General features: G+C 33.2%; 1 protein-coding gene across 1 annotated transcript; it reads left to right on the forward strand.

Annotated features, from left to right (window-relative positions):
- The first annotated feature begins 1,396 nt into the window (after positions 1-1,396).
- On the forward strand, positions 1,397-9,484 carry LOC134251748 (fatty acid-binding protein, adipocyte-like). Its single transcript, XM_062734166.1, has 5 exons — positions 1,397-1,557; positions 3,191-3,342; positions 3,405-3,425; positions 5,618-5,719; positions 9,289-9,484. The coding sequence occupies exons 1-5, from the start codon at positions 1,488-1,490 to the stop codon at positions 9,337-9,339; spliced, it is 396 nt and encodes a 131-aa protein (XP_062590150.1). The 5' UTR covers positions 1,397-1,487; the 3' UTR covers positions 9,340-9,484.
- The last annotated feature ends 6,009 nt before the right edge of the window (positions 9,485-15,493 follow it).

Consider the following 15,493-nt stretch of genomic DNA (forward strand, 5'->3'; position numbering starts at 1 on the left):
TATGACTTGGTTTGTCAGATAACTACACTTTGATCATTTTTATTCAAATGAAGCAAAATTGTTATCAGTATGATAAACAGCCGCCAATTTCACAACTTATGTATTTCATTATTTTTTAAGGTAGTCCGATTCTCAGGTCTTGAAAATCAGGAATTGAGTAACTGAACGTACAAACTCACAAAAATGAGTCTGAATTGTTCGAATAATGTATCAATGTTTTTATCTTAAATTGCTTTCTTTCTCACAAACATACAGCATGCATTATATAAAAATTTATTTCTCCAAACTGTAAACTTAAATTTCCTAATACATTTTCTATTTATTTACTTATCGTATCTTGATAACTTGAATCGATAGTTGATAAAGTTACGGGTTTGCCGCGGTGTGCAGTACAAAATCACATACAGACACGTGCTTTAAATGCAGTTAAGTATACAATTCAATCATTGGTTAGACATGTAAGAAGGACACCAGATATCGTATCTAAATGTCACTGGGATAGGGTGATACGGTAGTCATAGGCATGTGCAAGGCGGGCATCGTGTAAAAAAGGGAAATGAGTACTTTCGGCATGTAATAACTCAGAAGTCTCTGAGGAGACTGTAGTTCTACTGGTTTTTACGTATGGTAAAGGAAAAAGTAGCATTGGACTGAAATCAATACAACACCAATCAATAAAATAGCTTGTATAATCGTTTATGTATCCCTCTACGTAATTTTTTTTCTTGGGTGGGTCGGGGGGGGGGGTCATAGAAATTCCTATTTCTAGTAATACACATGACAAAAGCATTCGTTAAAATCGAAGTCCTGTTTATGTTATAATTTATTTAATTATAGACTATATGTGGAAAAATTTTCTCCGATACAATGCAGTCTAAAATATTAATGAACAGAAATCACTGTTACAATGTAACTGAAGTAGGAAAAAGTAATGCAAGTAAAGGTTCGATCTAATTAACTTGGCCTGTTAAAGTGTGAAGAATGATTAAGTATGCTATGATTGATTGCAAAATGATGAATACACTATAGATTTCAATTTACATGCCAAAGGCATGTAATAAGTCAGAAGTCTCTGTGGAGACTGTAGTTCTACTCTTTTTTACGCATGGTTAAGGGCAAAAAATACCACGAAATCAGATTCTTCTTTGAAAATGAATTTTATTTAAAAGTGTCGATGTTTCTTTAAATTCATTTTCTTTTAAGTTCGATTAATATTATGTCTGACATGAATCTAAGCAATATCAACAGATGGGTTAAGTTATTTCGCCAGGAGCACGCCTTCTCATCTCTCCCCCCCCCTCCCTCTCTCTCTCCATAGTGAGTGTGGAGTGGACATGGATGAAGCCCATACGTTATCATACTGAATGCCACACAGATTTCAACAGCCGAGCCAAAGTTTACACAGTGCCTTCAATATACCAGAGCATATCGCGTACCTAACAGAAAGGCTACAGAAGCAGAGGTGTTTTCTTCTTCAGCTAACGAAAATGGCAAGTTTAGTTGGAAAATGGAGCTATGTTTCAGCCGATAACATGGAGAATTATATGGAAGCATCTGGTATGAATGTTTTGTATACTTAGTTTTTATTTTAATTTTTTATTTCATTGAATTGTGTAACACTAAGTAGTCATCAATGTTTAACCCCGCCAAAAAAAAACCAATGCATGGATACAAAACTATCTCAGGTAAAACTTTCGATTTTTTCTTTGAAAAAATAAATCAACTTTTTTGTAACTTAGATTTTTAAACTCCTGAGACTGTTTTGGAAGGGGGTGTTATCCCAATCTTAATACTCGAACTTTGTAGTTACAGTTCTGATAAAATAGGTTTTATTCTAACACCATCACTTCCTGTAAAGGGATTATTATTGTTTTTTGTACTTCACCAGTGTAAAAATATAATTATCACATTATATATATATATGGCATCATTTGATACAATTAAGGATTATAGTACTATAGTATTAAGTATCTCTAGGACTATAGTACAGTGCAGCCCACGCATGATGCTTTCATCTGCATTTCTAACAATTTTCCTGTATAATTTTATTTTATCTTTAAGCTTTGGGCTAATGTGACCTTTACAGGTATTTTGTCATTCACCCAGGGGCCATGTAACTAATATAAACCATTATGACACAAAAAGGGTCAAGCGGTCAGTCTTCTCATGTTACAGACATTCTAACCATTTTTCTCTCTTTCTCCTCCCCCTTATTTCTCTCTCCCATCCCCTTTTTTCTCTCTCGATACAAAGTTTAAATTTATACTCTAGTTATTAAACAAAAACACATCACACACATAAGTTTCTGGGATATATAAATCAATAATTTTATGATTCGCGCTGAGGTTTGAGTAATAATTGTGAAGACGTATAATTATCACCGTACATTAGTTAAATAAATATACACGACTCTCTGAAAGAACCATCTGTTTATACGCTAAACAACATCCCAGGCACGGGTACTCTCTCTTTCCGATTCCCTGAGCTACTTTAATCATTCCATCCCCCTACATTCTTTCCGATTCCCTGAGCTACTTTAATCATTCCATCCCCCTACATACTTAAAGTGGACACGATCTACGAAATGGAAATTTTGCATTATGAATATTACTAAAATATGCTAAGAGCTCGATTTTTGACACCGATGCTACAAGCTACACGTACGTATGATATATTGACGTACACGATTCATATATATTTACACATTCCAGCACACTGGCCAGTTTTGTTTATATCGGTAATCTGCAGATTCCCCCGTGTGTTCTGACTTTGTCGGGCAGTGCCACTGGAGAGGGTTTTTCTTCTGGGGAGCTTTATTAATTAAACCTCGTACATACATCTTTCACATGCTAGACAAATTTGTCTGGAATTTCATTTCATTCAGTTTATGGAAAACGTCCGCATGCAGTCGACCATTAGTAATTTAGATCTAAATATAAATTTCAAAGATAAAACTATCCCCAGATAGTTTTTTTCTATACATTTATACTTATTTTGTGAAAATTTTTTGGCTGGAAATTTATAAAATTCAGTTTGGAAAATGGAAAGGGGTAGCTAGTCTTGTGGTATAGGGCCTTTCTGACAAAAGGGAATTGTAAAGAACTTAATAAAGCAGGTAAAAATTGCTTTCAAATTCTTTTTAAAATATTTCCAGTATTTTTAAATATATTTTTTATTAATTTTGTTTCAGGCGTGCCAGAAAATTTGAGAGAAATCGCTCGTAAGAATCAGCCCAATATGGAGATAAGCAACAGCGGCGATACGTGGACCATCAAAACAGTGGTGGGCGAAAAAATGAAAGATTCCACCTTCAAGTTAGGCGAAGAATTCGATTCCGTCTCACGTTTTTAAAATGTTATAGAGAGAAGAGGAAATGTTTTAAAAATGTTTTTAAAATGTTTAGTCTCACAGGACAACCTCTGAAGGTAAACTATGCTTACATGTAACTTGATCAAAATATTCTATTCGTCAGAGTAAATTGGAGCAGTCTTACTATTACAGATATTTGTTTCAAAATACGGATTACGGATTAAGCTCCAGAAATTATGCTTCTAGGATGGTATGCTCCATGTCGTCTTTAAAATATATGTATTTAGCAATGAAAGGGATCCAGTTTTGGTTTTAATTACACTGCTTTTATTCTGACATCATATACATGACGATTATTAAAGGAACAATCAAAATTCATTTTATCTCAAAATTATCAATTGTACGTAATAAGAAATGATCAACATGCATGCAAGTACTATATTACGAATGATAAGCTAAAACGAACAAAAACTCTTCAAATTTCTGCAGAATAGGGTGAACATCTCTGACAAATAAAACCTGCATTAAATAAAATCTCAGAACATATAGTTTTTTTGCCATCTTGCCAGTTTTTATCTTTGAGTCAATTGTGCTGTGGTTGATATTTTGCATGTTAATTATAGCTATCGGTTTGAAGTAGACCACGCACGCGGCACCAAGTCCAAAGTATCTCGCCGTGAACCCCTAGCACGCTGGAGTAGATGCACGAGAGATGCAGGCTTTTGTCGATTGTTTTTAAACTCTTAATTATTGCATTTTTACATAGCATCATGGGCTTTAAAATAATTTAAATTTTCTACTTCAGACAATGGAAATATCGTAGTTTCTCTGCATTGGAAGTTAGCTCGTTATAGTAGAGTTTCAATTGCTTCAGAGTCTTTCTATTTATTTGTTCACAAAATGCTGAACAGGAAACATTCTAATAATAATGCGGTGATGAATTAGCAAAGTTAATCCTAAAAAACTATATTTTCTGGTCCTATTTGCTATTTTGAGCCCCTCTCTCCTTCCAGTTTACAACTAGAATTTCTGTTATGCGAGTGAAAGGAAACCAAACGTTTAAAATAAACGGCGTTCCTCTAAGGAATCAGGGATGTGGGACTATGAAACCATTAAGGAACATCAAAACTCTATATTACTGGACACCCATCACGTGTTCACTGAATGATAATAATCACTGATGATTAATTTGTCCTCAGTATGCCTCTGATTAAAATATGAATCACCATTAGGTCAAGGGTTTAGATACTAGGGTTGGACTAATGATCCAAAAGAGGACCATGGGCCTTGAAGATCACCTGAATATCACAAGTTTTTCTTGATATGACCAACTCAGACCATCATGGGAACTCTGAACCCATCACGTGACATGAATTCTACAAACTGACAACTTTATTTCAAGTACCATATTAATCATGATCCCCTTTCCTAAGTTAGGAGTAGAAATGATATTCATTATTTAATTATTAAAAGTTTAAAAAGCATTTTGAATACATTATTAACTTTGCACCACTATACACACTTGAGCTCTGGGAACAAAAATTTAATTAAAAAGTTTTTTTTAAGTAGCTCAAGACTAATAAATATCTTACTGTCACCACATATAAAGTATGCGTGTTTGCTAAATGCTTAATATCAAGGAATAAAAAAAACTTCAAAATAAATTATATAATACTTGCAGTACAGGTTTAAAATATAATCGACTATGCCAACCCAGTGGCCCGATTTCTAAAAATAAAAAATTTGATAGAAAGGATCTGCTTGTAATGAACATGCAAATAATTTGCATGCTACTTTTAGATAACCAATGTACAGAAGTTTTTCAAGATATAATTTAAATATACAACCAATTGATCATTTTCTTAAAATTTTCTTAAAAATGTTCAATATACCGTATACGTAGAATTTTTTTTAACGAGGATTTAATTTTGGCATTAGTAGCGAGAATGCTGAGATAGCTAAAATTGAATATCGCTAAATATTAACTTTAATCATTAATTAAAGATTCTTTATCAAGCATTTTTAAAAGCGCTAAAATTAAATTTCGCTAAAAATAAAATACCAATTTTGAAGGAGAAATCGCGAAATTTGCTTTTCGCTAAAGTTTTCACGTACGGTATGCTCATCACATTTAATATTTGGCTTCTACATTTGCATTTAAATAAAGATGACAAGTTTCTAAGATGTTCTGAGTTGGTGATTGAAGTTAAACATAACATTGTATTTGTATCTACATCTAAATCCCATCCTCAGCAGGATCACAGTACTTCTTCAAGTTAGTAATTTGTACTTTTTTGGTGAATTTTAGTGCACAGTCACATTAAATGGAGAAGAAATGACAGAAACACAGAAGGCAGGAGATATTGTTGTCACAATCACAAGAAAAATAGAAAATAATCAGCTACTGTCAGTAAGTATTACAAAATAATCAGCTACTGTCAGTAAGTATAGGCAAATAATCAACTACTGTCAGTAAAAGAAAATAATCAACTACTGTCATTAAAAGAAAATAATCAACTACTGTCAGTAAGTATTGGAAAATAATCAACTACTGTTAGTAAGTATAGGCAAATAATCAACTACTGTCAGTAAAAGAAAATAATCAACTACTGTCAGTAACTATAGGAAAATAATCAACTACTGTCAGTAAGTATAGGAAAATAATCAACTACTGTCAGTATAGGAAAATAATCAACTACTGTCAGTATAGGAAAATAATCAACTACTGTCAGTAAGTACATGTATAGGAAGATAATCAACTACTGTCAATAAGTTTAGGAAAAAATCAACTACTGAGAGTAAGAATAAGAAAATAATCAACTACTGTCAGTGAGTACAAGAAAACAATCTAATTAAAACTAGATGTTAGATCCGCTCGCATACTCATCTAACAACATCCCATAGAGGGTCATGTCAGAGGTCAAATTCAGAACTAACATCTAACAACATCCCATAGAGGGTCACGTCAGAGGTCAAATTCGGAACTAATATCTACCATCATCCCTTAGAGGGTCATGTCAGAGGTCAAATTCGGAACTAACATCTAACAACATCCCATAGAGGGTCATGGCAGACGTCAAATTCGGAACTAACATCTAACAACATCCCATAGAGGGTCACGTCAGAGGTCAAATTTGGTACTAACATGTAACAACATCCCTTAGAGGGTCATGTCAGAGGTCAAATTCGGAACAACTCTAGACATATTCGCTTCACCAATATTCAATGATTTTGCAGGCGACGATTTGATTGGTTGATAGAATTTGACCTCTGATGTGACCCTCTACTGGATGTTGTTAGATGTTAGTGTAGCGAGTATGTGAGCGGATCTAACATCTAATATTAATTAGATTGTATAAGAAAATAATCAACTTCTGTGAGTGAGAATGGTAAAATAATCAACTACAGTCATTGAGTACAAGGAAAATAATCAATTACTGTCAGTAAGTATAGACAAATAATCAACTACTGTCAGTAAGTATAGACAAATAATCAACTACTCACAGTGGGTATAGAAAAATAATCAACTACTGTCATTAAGTGTAGGAAAATAATCAACTACTGTCAGTACATATAGGAAAATAATCAACTACTGTCAGTAAGTATAGGAAAATAATCAACTACTGTCAGTGAGTTTAGGAAAATAATCAACTACTGTCAGTAAGTATAAGAAAATAATCAACTACTATCATTTAGTATAAGAAAATAATAAACTACTGTTAGTAAGTATAGGCAAATAATCAACTATACTGTTAGTAAGTATAGGCAAATAATCAACTACTGTCAGTAAGTATAGGCAAATAATCAACTAATGTCAGTGAGTGTAGGAAAATAATCAACTACTGACAGTGAGTATAGAAAAATAATCAGTTACTGTGACAGTTAGTATAGAAAAATAATCAGTTACTATGACAGTAAGTGTATGAAAATTATCAACTACTGTCAGGGAGTGTAGGAAAATAATCAATTACTGACGGTGAATGTAGGAAAATAATCAACTACTGTGATAGTAAGTGTATGAAAATTATCAACTACTGTCAGGGAGTGTAGGAAAATAATCAAATGCTGTCAATAAGTATAGGAAACTACTTAACTACTGTTAGTGAGTGTAGGAAAATAATCAACTACTGTCAGGATAGAGAAATAATCAACTACTGTCAGAAAGTATAGGCAAATAATCAACTACTGTGACAGTAAGTGTAGGAAAATAATCAACTACTGTCAGTGAGTGTAGGAAAATAATCAACTACTGCCAGTATAGGAAAATAATCAACTACTGTCAGTAACTATAGGAAAATAATCAACTACTGTCAGAAAGTATAGGCAAATAATCAACTACTGTGACAGAAAGTGTAGGAAAATTATCAACTACTGTCAGGGAGTGTAGGAAAATAATCAATTACTGACAGTAAATGTAGGAAAATGATAAACTTCTGTGAGTCAGTATAGGAAAATAATCATCTACTGTCAGTGAGTGTAGGAGAATAATCAAATGCTCTCAGTGAGTATAGGAAATTAATGAATTTTTGTCAATGAGTATAGGGAAATAACCAACTTCTGACAGTGAGTATAGGAGAATAATCAAGTACTGTCATTGAGTATAGGAATATAATCAATTTCTGTCAGTAAGTATAGGAAAATAACTACTGTCAGTAAGTGTAGGAAAATAATTAACTACTGTCAGTGAGTCTAGAAAAATAATCAACTACTGTCAGTGAGAATGGTATAATAAATAACTACTGTCAATGGGTGTAGGAAAATAATCAATTTCTGTCAGTGAGTGTATGAAAAAATCAACTACTGACAGTGAGTATAGGAAAATAATCTACTACTGTGAGTGAGAATGGTAAAATTATCAACTACAGTCAGTAAGTATAGGAAAGTAGTCAACTACTGTCAGTGAGTATAAGAAAATAATCAGCTACTTACAGTGAGTATAGGAAAATAATCAACTAGTGTCAAAGAGAGTAGGAAGATAATCAACTACTGTCAGTGAGTATAGGCAAATTTTCAACTACTGTCAGTGAGTGTTGGAAAATAATCAATTACTGACAGTGAGTAGGAAAATAATCAATTGCTGTCAGTAAGTATAGGAAAATAACTACTGTCAGTAAGTATAGAAAAACAATCAACTACTGTCAGTGAGTGTGGGAAAATAATCAACTACTGTCATTGAGTGTAGGAAAATAATCAACTACTGTCAGTAAGTATAAGAAAATAATCAACTACTGTCAGTTAGTATAAGAAAATAATCAACTACTGTTAGTAAGTATAGGCAAATAATCAACTACTGTCAGTAACTATAGGAAAATAATCAACTACTGTCAGAAAGTAAAGGCAAATGATCAACTACTGTCAGTATAGAAAAATAATCAACTACTGTCAGAAAGTATAGGCAAATGATCAACTACGGTGACAGTAAGTGTAGGAAAATAATCAACTACTGTCAGTGAGTGTAGGAAAATAATCAACTACTGACAATTAATATAGAAAAATAATTAACTACTGTCAGTAAGTATAGGAAACTACTCAACTACTGTCAGTGAGTATAGGAAAATAATCAACTACTGTCAGTATAAGAAAATAATCAACTACTGTCAGTATAAGAAAATAATCAACTACTGTCAGTATAGGAAAATAATGAACTACTGTCAGTAAGTATAGGCAAATTATCAACTACTGTCAGTAAGTTTCAGAAGATAACTAACTTCTATCATATAGACTTTCAAAATTATCAACTGCAGTCAGTGAGTATTAGAAAATAATCAACTGCAGTCAGATACACAGTATTAAAGATTATCAACCAAAAGGTATTATGAGTGCACATTAATCATTCTTAAAAAAGCAAATGAATATATATTTCTTTTTTAATCACATGTATGAATAAATGTTGCAATGATTTTGTTTGAATATTTTATATAAGAATATAATATTACAACATAATTAACATTTTTTCATTATTTTTTTTTTTAATTGCAGACTATGACCATTAACGGTGTTTCTGCCGTGGTGAAATTCCAGAAGGCTTAGACAATAGACTTCACGTAGATCATATAATTTTTTATTCAATTTTGCAATCAAAAGTTTATGTGGCCATATAGTACTGAAGAATCATGATTTTCTCTGCATCTTTTCTGCATAATAAACATACAAATAAAATCTGTCATTGAAAAAATCTTCTTTTTAACTTTTGTTGGGGTAAAGTTTATGGAAGCTCTTTTTATTTTAATAAAGGTTCATTCTCTATAAGGCCATTTTCCGGCCTACGACAAAATCACTTTAAAATGTGATTTTATATAACTATAATCATTCTAGTTCATGATTTTGATGTTTGTTTATCAACATTGATCATCTAAGTCACGTGATTTAGAAATAAAAAATGGCCGTCAGTTAAAGAAAAATTGAGGGTGGGTCTATTCAAATCAAGTTTCTATGCATATTTCTGATTGTAAATGATCAAAATTTGTTTATTTATGTCGGAAATAGATCAGACATAAGTAATGAAGTGGAATATTTTATAAATTTAAGGTTCAATATATTTTTTATGACAAGAATTCCGATGCATCCACATTTTGCATATTTTGAACGTAAATCTTTACGAAATTCACACTGTATGATGCTGAAAAAAGTTTGATTAGTATTTTATTAATAGTAATATATCATATATAATTATAATATAATTGTATATCATTTCTATAGATGTGTTACTTATTTTACGCATAAAATAACCATTTTAGAAATGAGGTTTCTGAGTTTCTATTGACCTATAAAAGTTATGTATCAAATGTTGAAAGCAATGAATGGATTTTGATTGTGATTAAATAAAACTGAAATGGTAATTAAGAAAAGAAATTCAACAATTGCAAAAAATAAAGAATTAACAGCATAAAAAACATCAATGCAAGTACATGTTGACTATCCATTTGCATGTTAATAGTCAATATATATACATGTAACTCAGAGCGGTTACATTAAAATATACATCTCTAAGTGAAATGAAATATCGTCGTAAAACAGCTTTGCTTTTATTCAATTACTCGTGTTGCATGATATATTTAATTAAAAATGCCATTGAAACTTGATGTATTTACATATATAAAAGTTGAGACCCCCCCCCCCCACCGTTTCTAACTTCACAACATAAAATGGAGTAGAAATTTAACAGTTCCTTCAACTATGCATATCAGAAGTTTTCGTATATACTAGTATATGGACTTAAGATTCTACAACATCCCAGGTACAAAATGGACCCTAAGGGTTTGATGCTCCTTTCGGACGCTTGAAACCTGTGGGTTAAATTCAGTCTCCTTCCTAGTGCAGCGTCAAAAACTTGTTTTATACAGATAGTGACAGTTCCCTACCTAAGTCTTTAGCATTTAAAGTGAATATCATGGGTCTTTAGGATATTATCTTTTTGAAAAAGGTCCCGTCCCGCGTTAGGCGTTGGTCAGTAATGCAACTGTGCATAAACACTTGACCTTAAGTGGATGATCTCTTTATCTGGTTGAAAAATCCTTAAATGGGGTAAAGCAACATTCAATTATAAATTACATATTACATATAGGAATCCCTCTCCTCCTTACCATTTTATTTTTTTTAGACAGGACTACTGTTCTCGTAACTTATATCGATGCTATCAAAGAAGTGTGATGCATAGATTGAGTCCTGTCTATAAACCCATTCAGTTAACAAAATATGGATCACATGTTACTCGTACGGAAGTGTCCATATAAAAATTATGTGTGTACCCATAGGAAAAAAGTCTATAACACAAATAGGAAATGCATTTTACCGCTTCAACAAAGATGGCTTTTATCATTTCTAGAAGATATACAGTACTCATTAGGAAATACAAAGAATATTTGCAATACTCATAACGGAATTCAGAGAAGTAGCATATAAAGATAAACTAAACTATCATTATAAATATAAAAGATAACTCATATTCACACCTTACAGTCTATAAAAGTTTTTATTTCTTAATTTTTATTAGACATTTCAATGAAACGTCTCCACTTGTAATTTCATGACATCCAGTCCTCTCAGTCCTTTGATTTTAAATTTTTTAAGTAAAAATTTCACATTTATTTTTAGTAAATATGCATACCTGATATAAGTCTTAGTAAATCATCAGAAAATTGTACTCTAACCAAAAGTTCATTAAAAGAAATACTCTACATAAGCTGATATTCTTCATTGTGAGTAGTTAGCTTTTTCTGCAAATATCGTAAAAATGAAGCGAAAAGTTTTTATTTGGATGTCATAACCACCTTTAACCAAACTCATAATTTGGTAGTCACTTTTTATGTTTATTAGAAATTTACATGCAAATTTTGGTGTTGGTTAAAGGTGGTTATGACATGCGTATGAGTTATCTAACACAGCCACCCTCTTGAGTTTTCCCATTACTCTAATGCTAATACGGACCGACAGTACCTTACTTTGTGACCCTATATCATTAAAAATACTCTTGTATCATTAACCAACCGATATTTATCATTAAATTGGAACATAAGCCTAGTGATTCATGCAATTTTTAAGGGAAAAAATACTATCTGAAAATTTGATGTCATTGTAGGCCGCAAAACGGCCTTATAGAGAATGATCCTTTCTTTTTTGTTACTATATGCACTTCTGAGAGCTTCAGGATATTGCTATCTGTCATCTCAATCAATCTGGATATTTCCTGAAATTAACAAAGGGGCCCATATGGGCAATGTTTACCTGAGTTACATTGGCCCTGATGTTCTTCACCAGATTTCCCTCCTGTTATTCTTATTGTGGCCTCACCATACCCCCCTGGGACATTATTTGAAAAATTTAAAATCAACGTTATGTCAGAGAGTTTGCATATAAGTTTCAGCATTTCTTGCCTAACAGTTCTTGAGAGATTTTTAAAGATTTTTTTCTGTTATATTTCAGTGTAAAAATTTTACTACTTACTGTGGCCCCACCCTTCCCCCAAGGAACCATGATTTGAACAGTTAGAATCTATGTTGCACCAGGTAGCTTCCACAAAAGTTTCAGCTTTCTGGTCCAGTGGTTCTTGAAAAGAAGATTTTTTAAAGACTGCATCCATTTTTTGTCTTCTCTTAATTATGCATGTCCATTTCCAAGGAGGCTTGGTCCTTCATTTCAACAATTTTACCCCCCCCCCCCTTCCACACACACACAATTCACACAAGGATGCTTTGTACCAATTTTGGTTAAAAGTGGCGAAGTTGATATTTTTAGACTCGGAACGTAAAGGGGTCAGAAATCATAGCATGCTCGGAAATTTCTTGTCACAGGTAATATACATGTCAAATATGAAAGCCCTATCTCTTCTCAATCAAAAGTTATAAGGAACAAGAGGCCCATGGGCCTTATAGGTCACCTGAGCATCATGCAACAACTTTCCAACAATTGAATTTGGTTCATGTTTTGAAAAAGACATCATGACATTCACAATTTTGAAAGAGGCACCATTGTTTATCATAACTATACACATAGCATGCTTACTTTGGTTACTTAATACCCATAGACAGAGAGGGGGAACAAAAAATGCATTTCGACTAATCAGTAATATTCAGCAATAATCAGTAGTGCCACTACCACACCTGAACCTGACACATTTAACAATTTTGGAAAAGGCACCCTTGCTTTTCAAAATGTTTGATTAATACCAATCAGCAGATTTCAATCAATTAATTCATTTTCAGTATATAAGTAGAACCCACCCACCCGCTCTATGGTACCCCTGACCCAGGGTCTTGAAATTCACAATTCAGGAAGAATGGCCCTTGCTCGTCATAACTATATAGGTAGTTCATCTGCTTAATACCCAGGAGCAAAGAAGAAAATTTTCAAAGATTAAATGTATTTTCACTATATAATCAATAAAGCCCCGCTCTAACACCAGAACCCCTGACCCTTGGGCCATAGAATTCACAATCTTTTTTTAACAAGATTCACAATTCTGGAAGAGGCATTCTTGCTCATCATAACTATATACTTAGTTAGTTTGTTTAATACCCAGGAGCAAAGAAGAAGATTTTCAAAGAATTAATGTATTTTCACTATATAATCAATAGAGCCCCCCTAACACTAGAACCCCTGACCCTAGGGCCATAAAATTCACAATTTTGGAAGAGGCATTCTTCCTCATCATAACTATGTACTTAGTTAGTTTAATACCCAGGAGCAGAGAAGAAGATTTTTATAGAAATAATGCATTTTCACTATATAATCAATAGAGTCCCGCCCTAACACCAGAACCCCTGACCCTGGGGCCATAAAATTCACAATTTTTGAAGAGGCATTCTTCCTTATCATAACTTTATACTAAGTTAGTTTGTTTATTACCCAGGAGCAGAGAAAAAGATTTTCAAAGAATTTCTGCATTTTCTCTTTATAATCAATAGAGCCCTCCCTAACACCAGAACCCCTTACCCTGGGGTCATAAAATTCACAATGTACTTAGTTAGTTTAATACCCAGGAGCAGAGAAGAAGATTTTTATAGAAATAATGCATTTTCACATATAATCAATAGAGTCCCGCCCTAACACCAGAACCCCTGACCCTGGGGCCATAAAATTCACAATTTTGGAAGAGGCATTCTTCCTCATCATAACTATATACCGGTACTAAGTTAGTTTGTTTAATACCCAGGAGCAGAGAAGACAATTTTCAAAGAATTAATGTATTTTCACTGTATAATCAATAGAGCCCTCCCTAACACCAGAACCCCTGACCCTGAGGCCATAAAATTCACAATTTTGGAAGAGGCATTCTTCCTTATCATAACTATATACTAGGTTAGTTTGTTTATTACCCAGGAGCAGAGAAAAAGAATTTCAAAGAATTTCTGCATTTTCACTATATAATCAATAGAGCCCCGCCCTAACACCAGAACCCCTGACCCTAGGGCCATAAAATTCACAATTTTAGAAGATGCATTCTTCCTCATCATAACTACATACTAAGTTAGTTTGTTTGATACCCAGGAGCAGAGAAGAAGATTTTCAAAGAATTAATGTATTTTCATTATATAATCAATAGAGTCCCACCCTAACATCAGAACCCCTGACCCTGGGGCCACAAAATTCACAATTTTGGAAGAGGCATTCTTCTTCATCATAACTATATACTAAGTTAGTTTATTTAATACCCAGGAGCAGAGAAAAAGATTTTCAAAGAATTTCTGCATTTTCTTTAGATAAGCAATAGAGCCCCCCCCCCCATCACCAGAACCCCTTATCCTGGGGCCATAAAATTCACAATTTTGGAAGAGGCATTCTTCCTCATCATAACTATCTACTTAGTTAATTTAATTCCCAGGAGCAGAGAAGAAGATTTTTTATAAAAATAATGCATTTTCACTATATAATCAATAGAGTCCCGCCCTAACACCAGAACCCCTGACCCTGGGGCCACAAAATTCACAATTTTGGAAGAGGCATTCTTCCTTATCATAACTATATACAAAGTTAGTTTGTTTAATACCCAGGAGCAGAGAAAAAGATCTTCAAAGAATTAATGTATTTTCATTATATAATCAATAGAGTCCCACCCTAACACCAGAACCCCTGACGCTGGGGCCATAAAATTCTTCCTCATCATAACTATATACTAAGTTAGTTTATTTAATACCCAGGAGCAGAGAAAAAGATTTTCAAAGACTTTCTGCATTTTCTTTATATAAGCAATAGAGCCCCCCTCCTCTAACACCAGAACCCCTTACCCTGGGGCCATAAAATTCACAATTTTGGAAGAGGCATTCTTCTTCATCATAACTATGTACTTAGTTAATTTAATACCCAGGAGCAGAGAAGAAGATTTTTTATAGAAATAATGCATTTTCACTATGTAATCAATAGAGTCCCGCCCTAACACCAGAACCCCTGACCCTGGGGCCATAAAATTCACAATTTTGGAAGAGGCATTCTTCCTCATCATAACTATATACTAAGTTAGTTTGTTTAATACCCAGGAGCAGAGAAAAAGATTTTCATAGAATTTCTGCATTTTCTCTCACCCTAGCACCAGAACACCTGACCCTGGGCCATAAAATTCACAATTTTGGAAGAGGCATTCTTCCTCATCATAACTATGTACTTAGTTAGTTTATTTAATACCCAGGAGCAGAGAAGAAGATTTTTATAGAAATAATGCATTTTCACTACATAATCAATAGAGCCCCGC

The sequence above is a fragment of the Saccostrea cucullata genome, unplaced genomic scaffold (assembly GCF_032062105.1).
Source record: "Saccostrea cucullata isolate Sc308-1 unplaced genomic scaffold, CSIRO_AGI_Scuc_v1 ctg1, whole genome shotgun sequence".
Classification (NCBI taxonomy): domain Eukaryota; kingdom Metazoa; phylum Mollusca; class Bivalvia; order Ostreida; family Ostreidae; genus Saccostrea; species Saccostrea cuccullata.

Coding starts and splice junctions, on each gene's coding strand:
- LOC134251748 (XM_062734166.1), top strand. CDS start 1,488: ATGGCAAGTTTAGTTGGAAAATGGAGCTATGTTTCAGCCGATAACATG. Junction 3,426..5,617: donor TCACAGGACAACCTCTGAAG/GTAAACTATGCT, acceptor GGTGAATTTTAG/TGCACAGTCACATTAAATGG. Junction 5,720..9,288: donor AAAATAATCAGCTACTGTCA/GTAAGTATTACA, acceptor TTTTAATTGCAG/ACTATGACCATTAACGGTGT.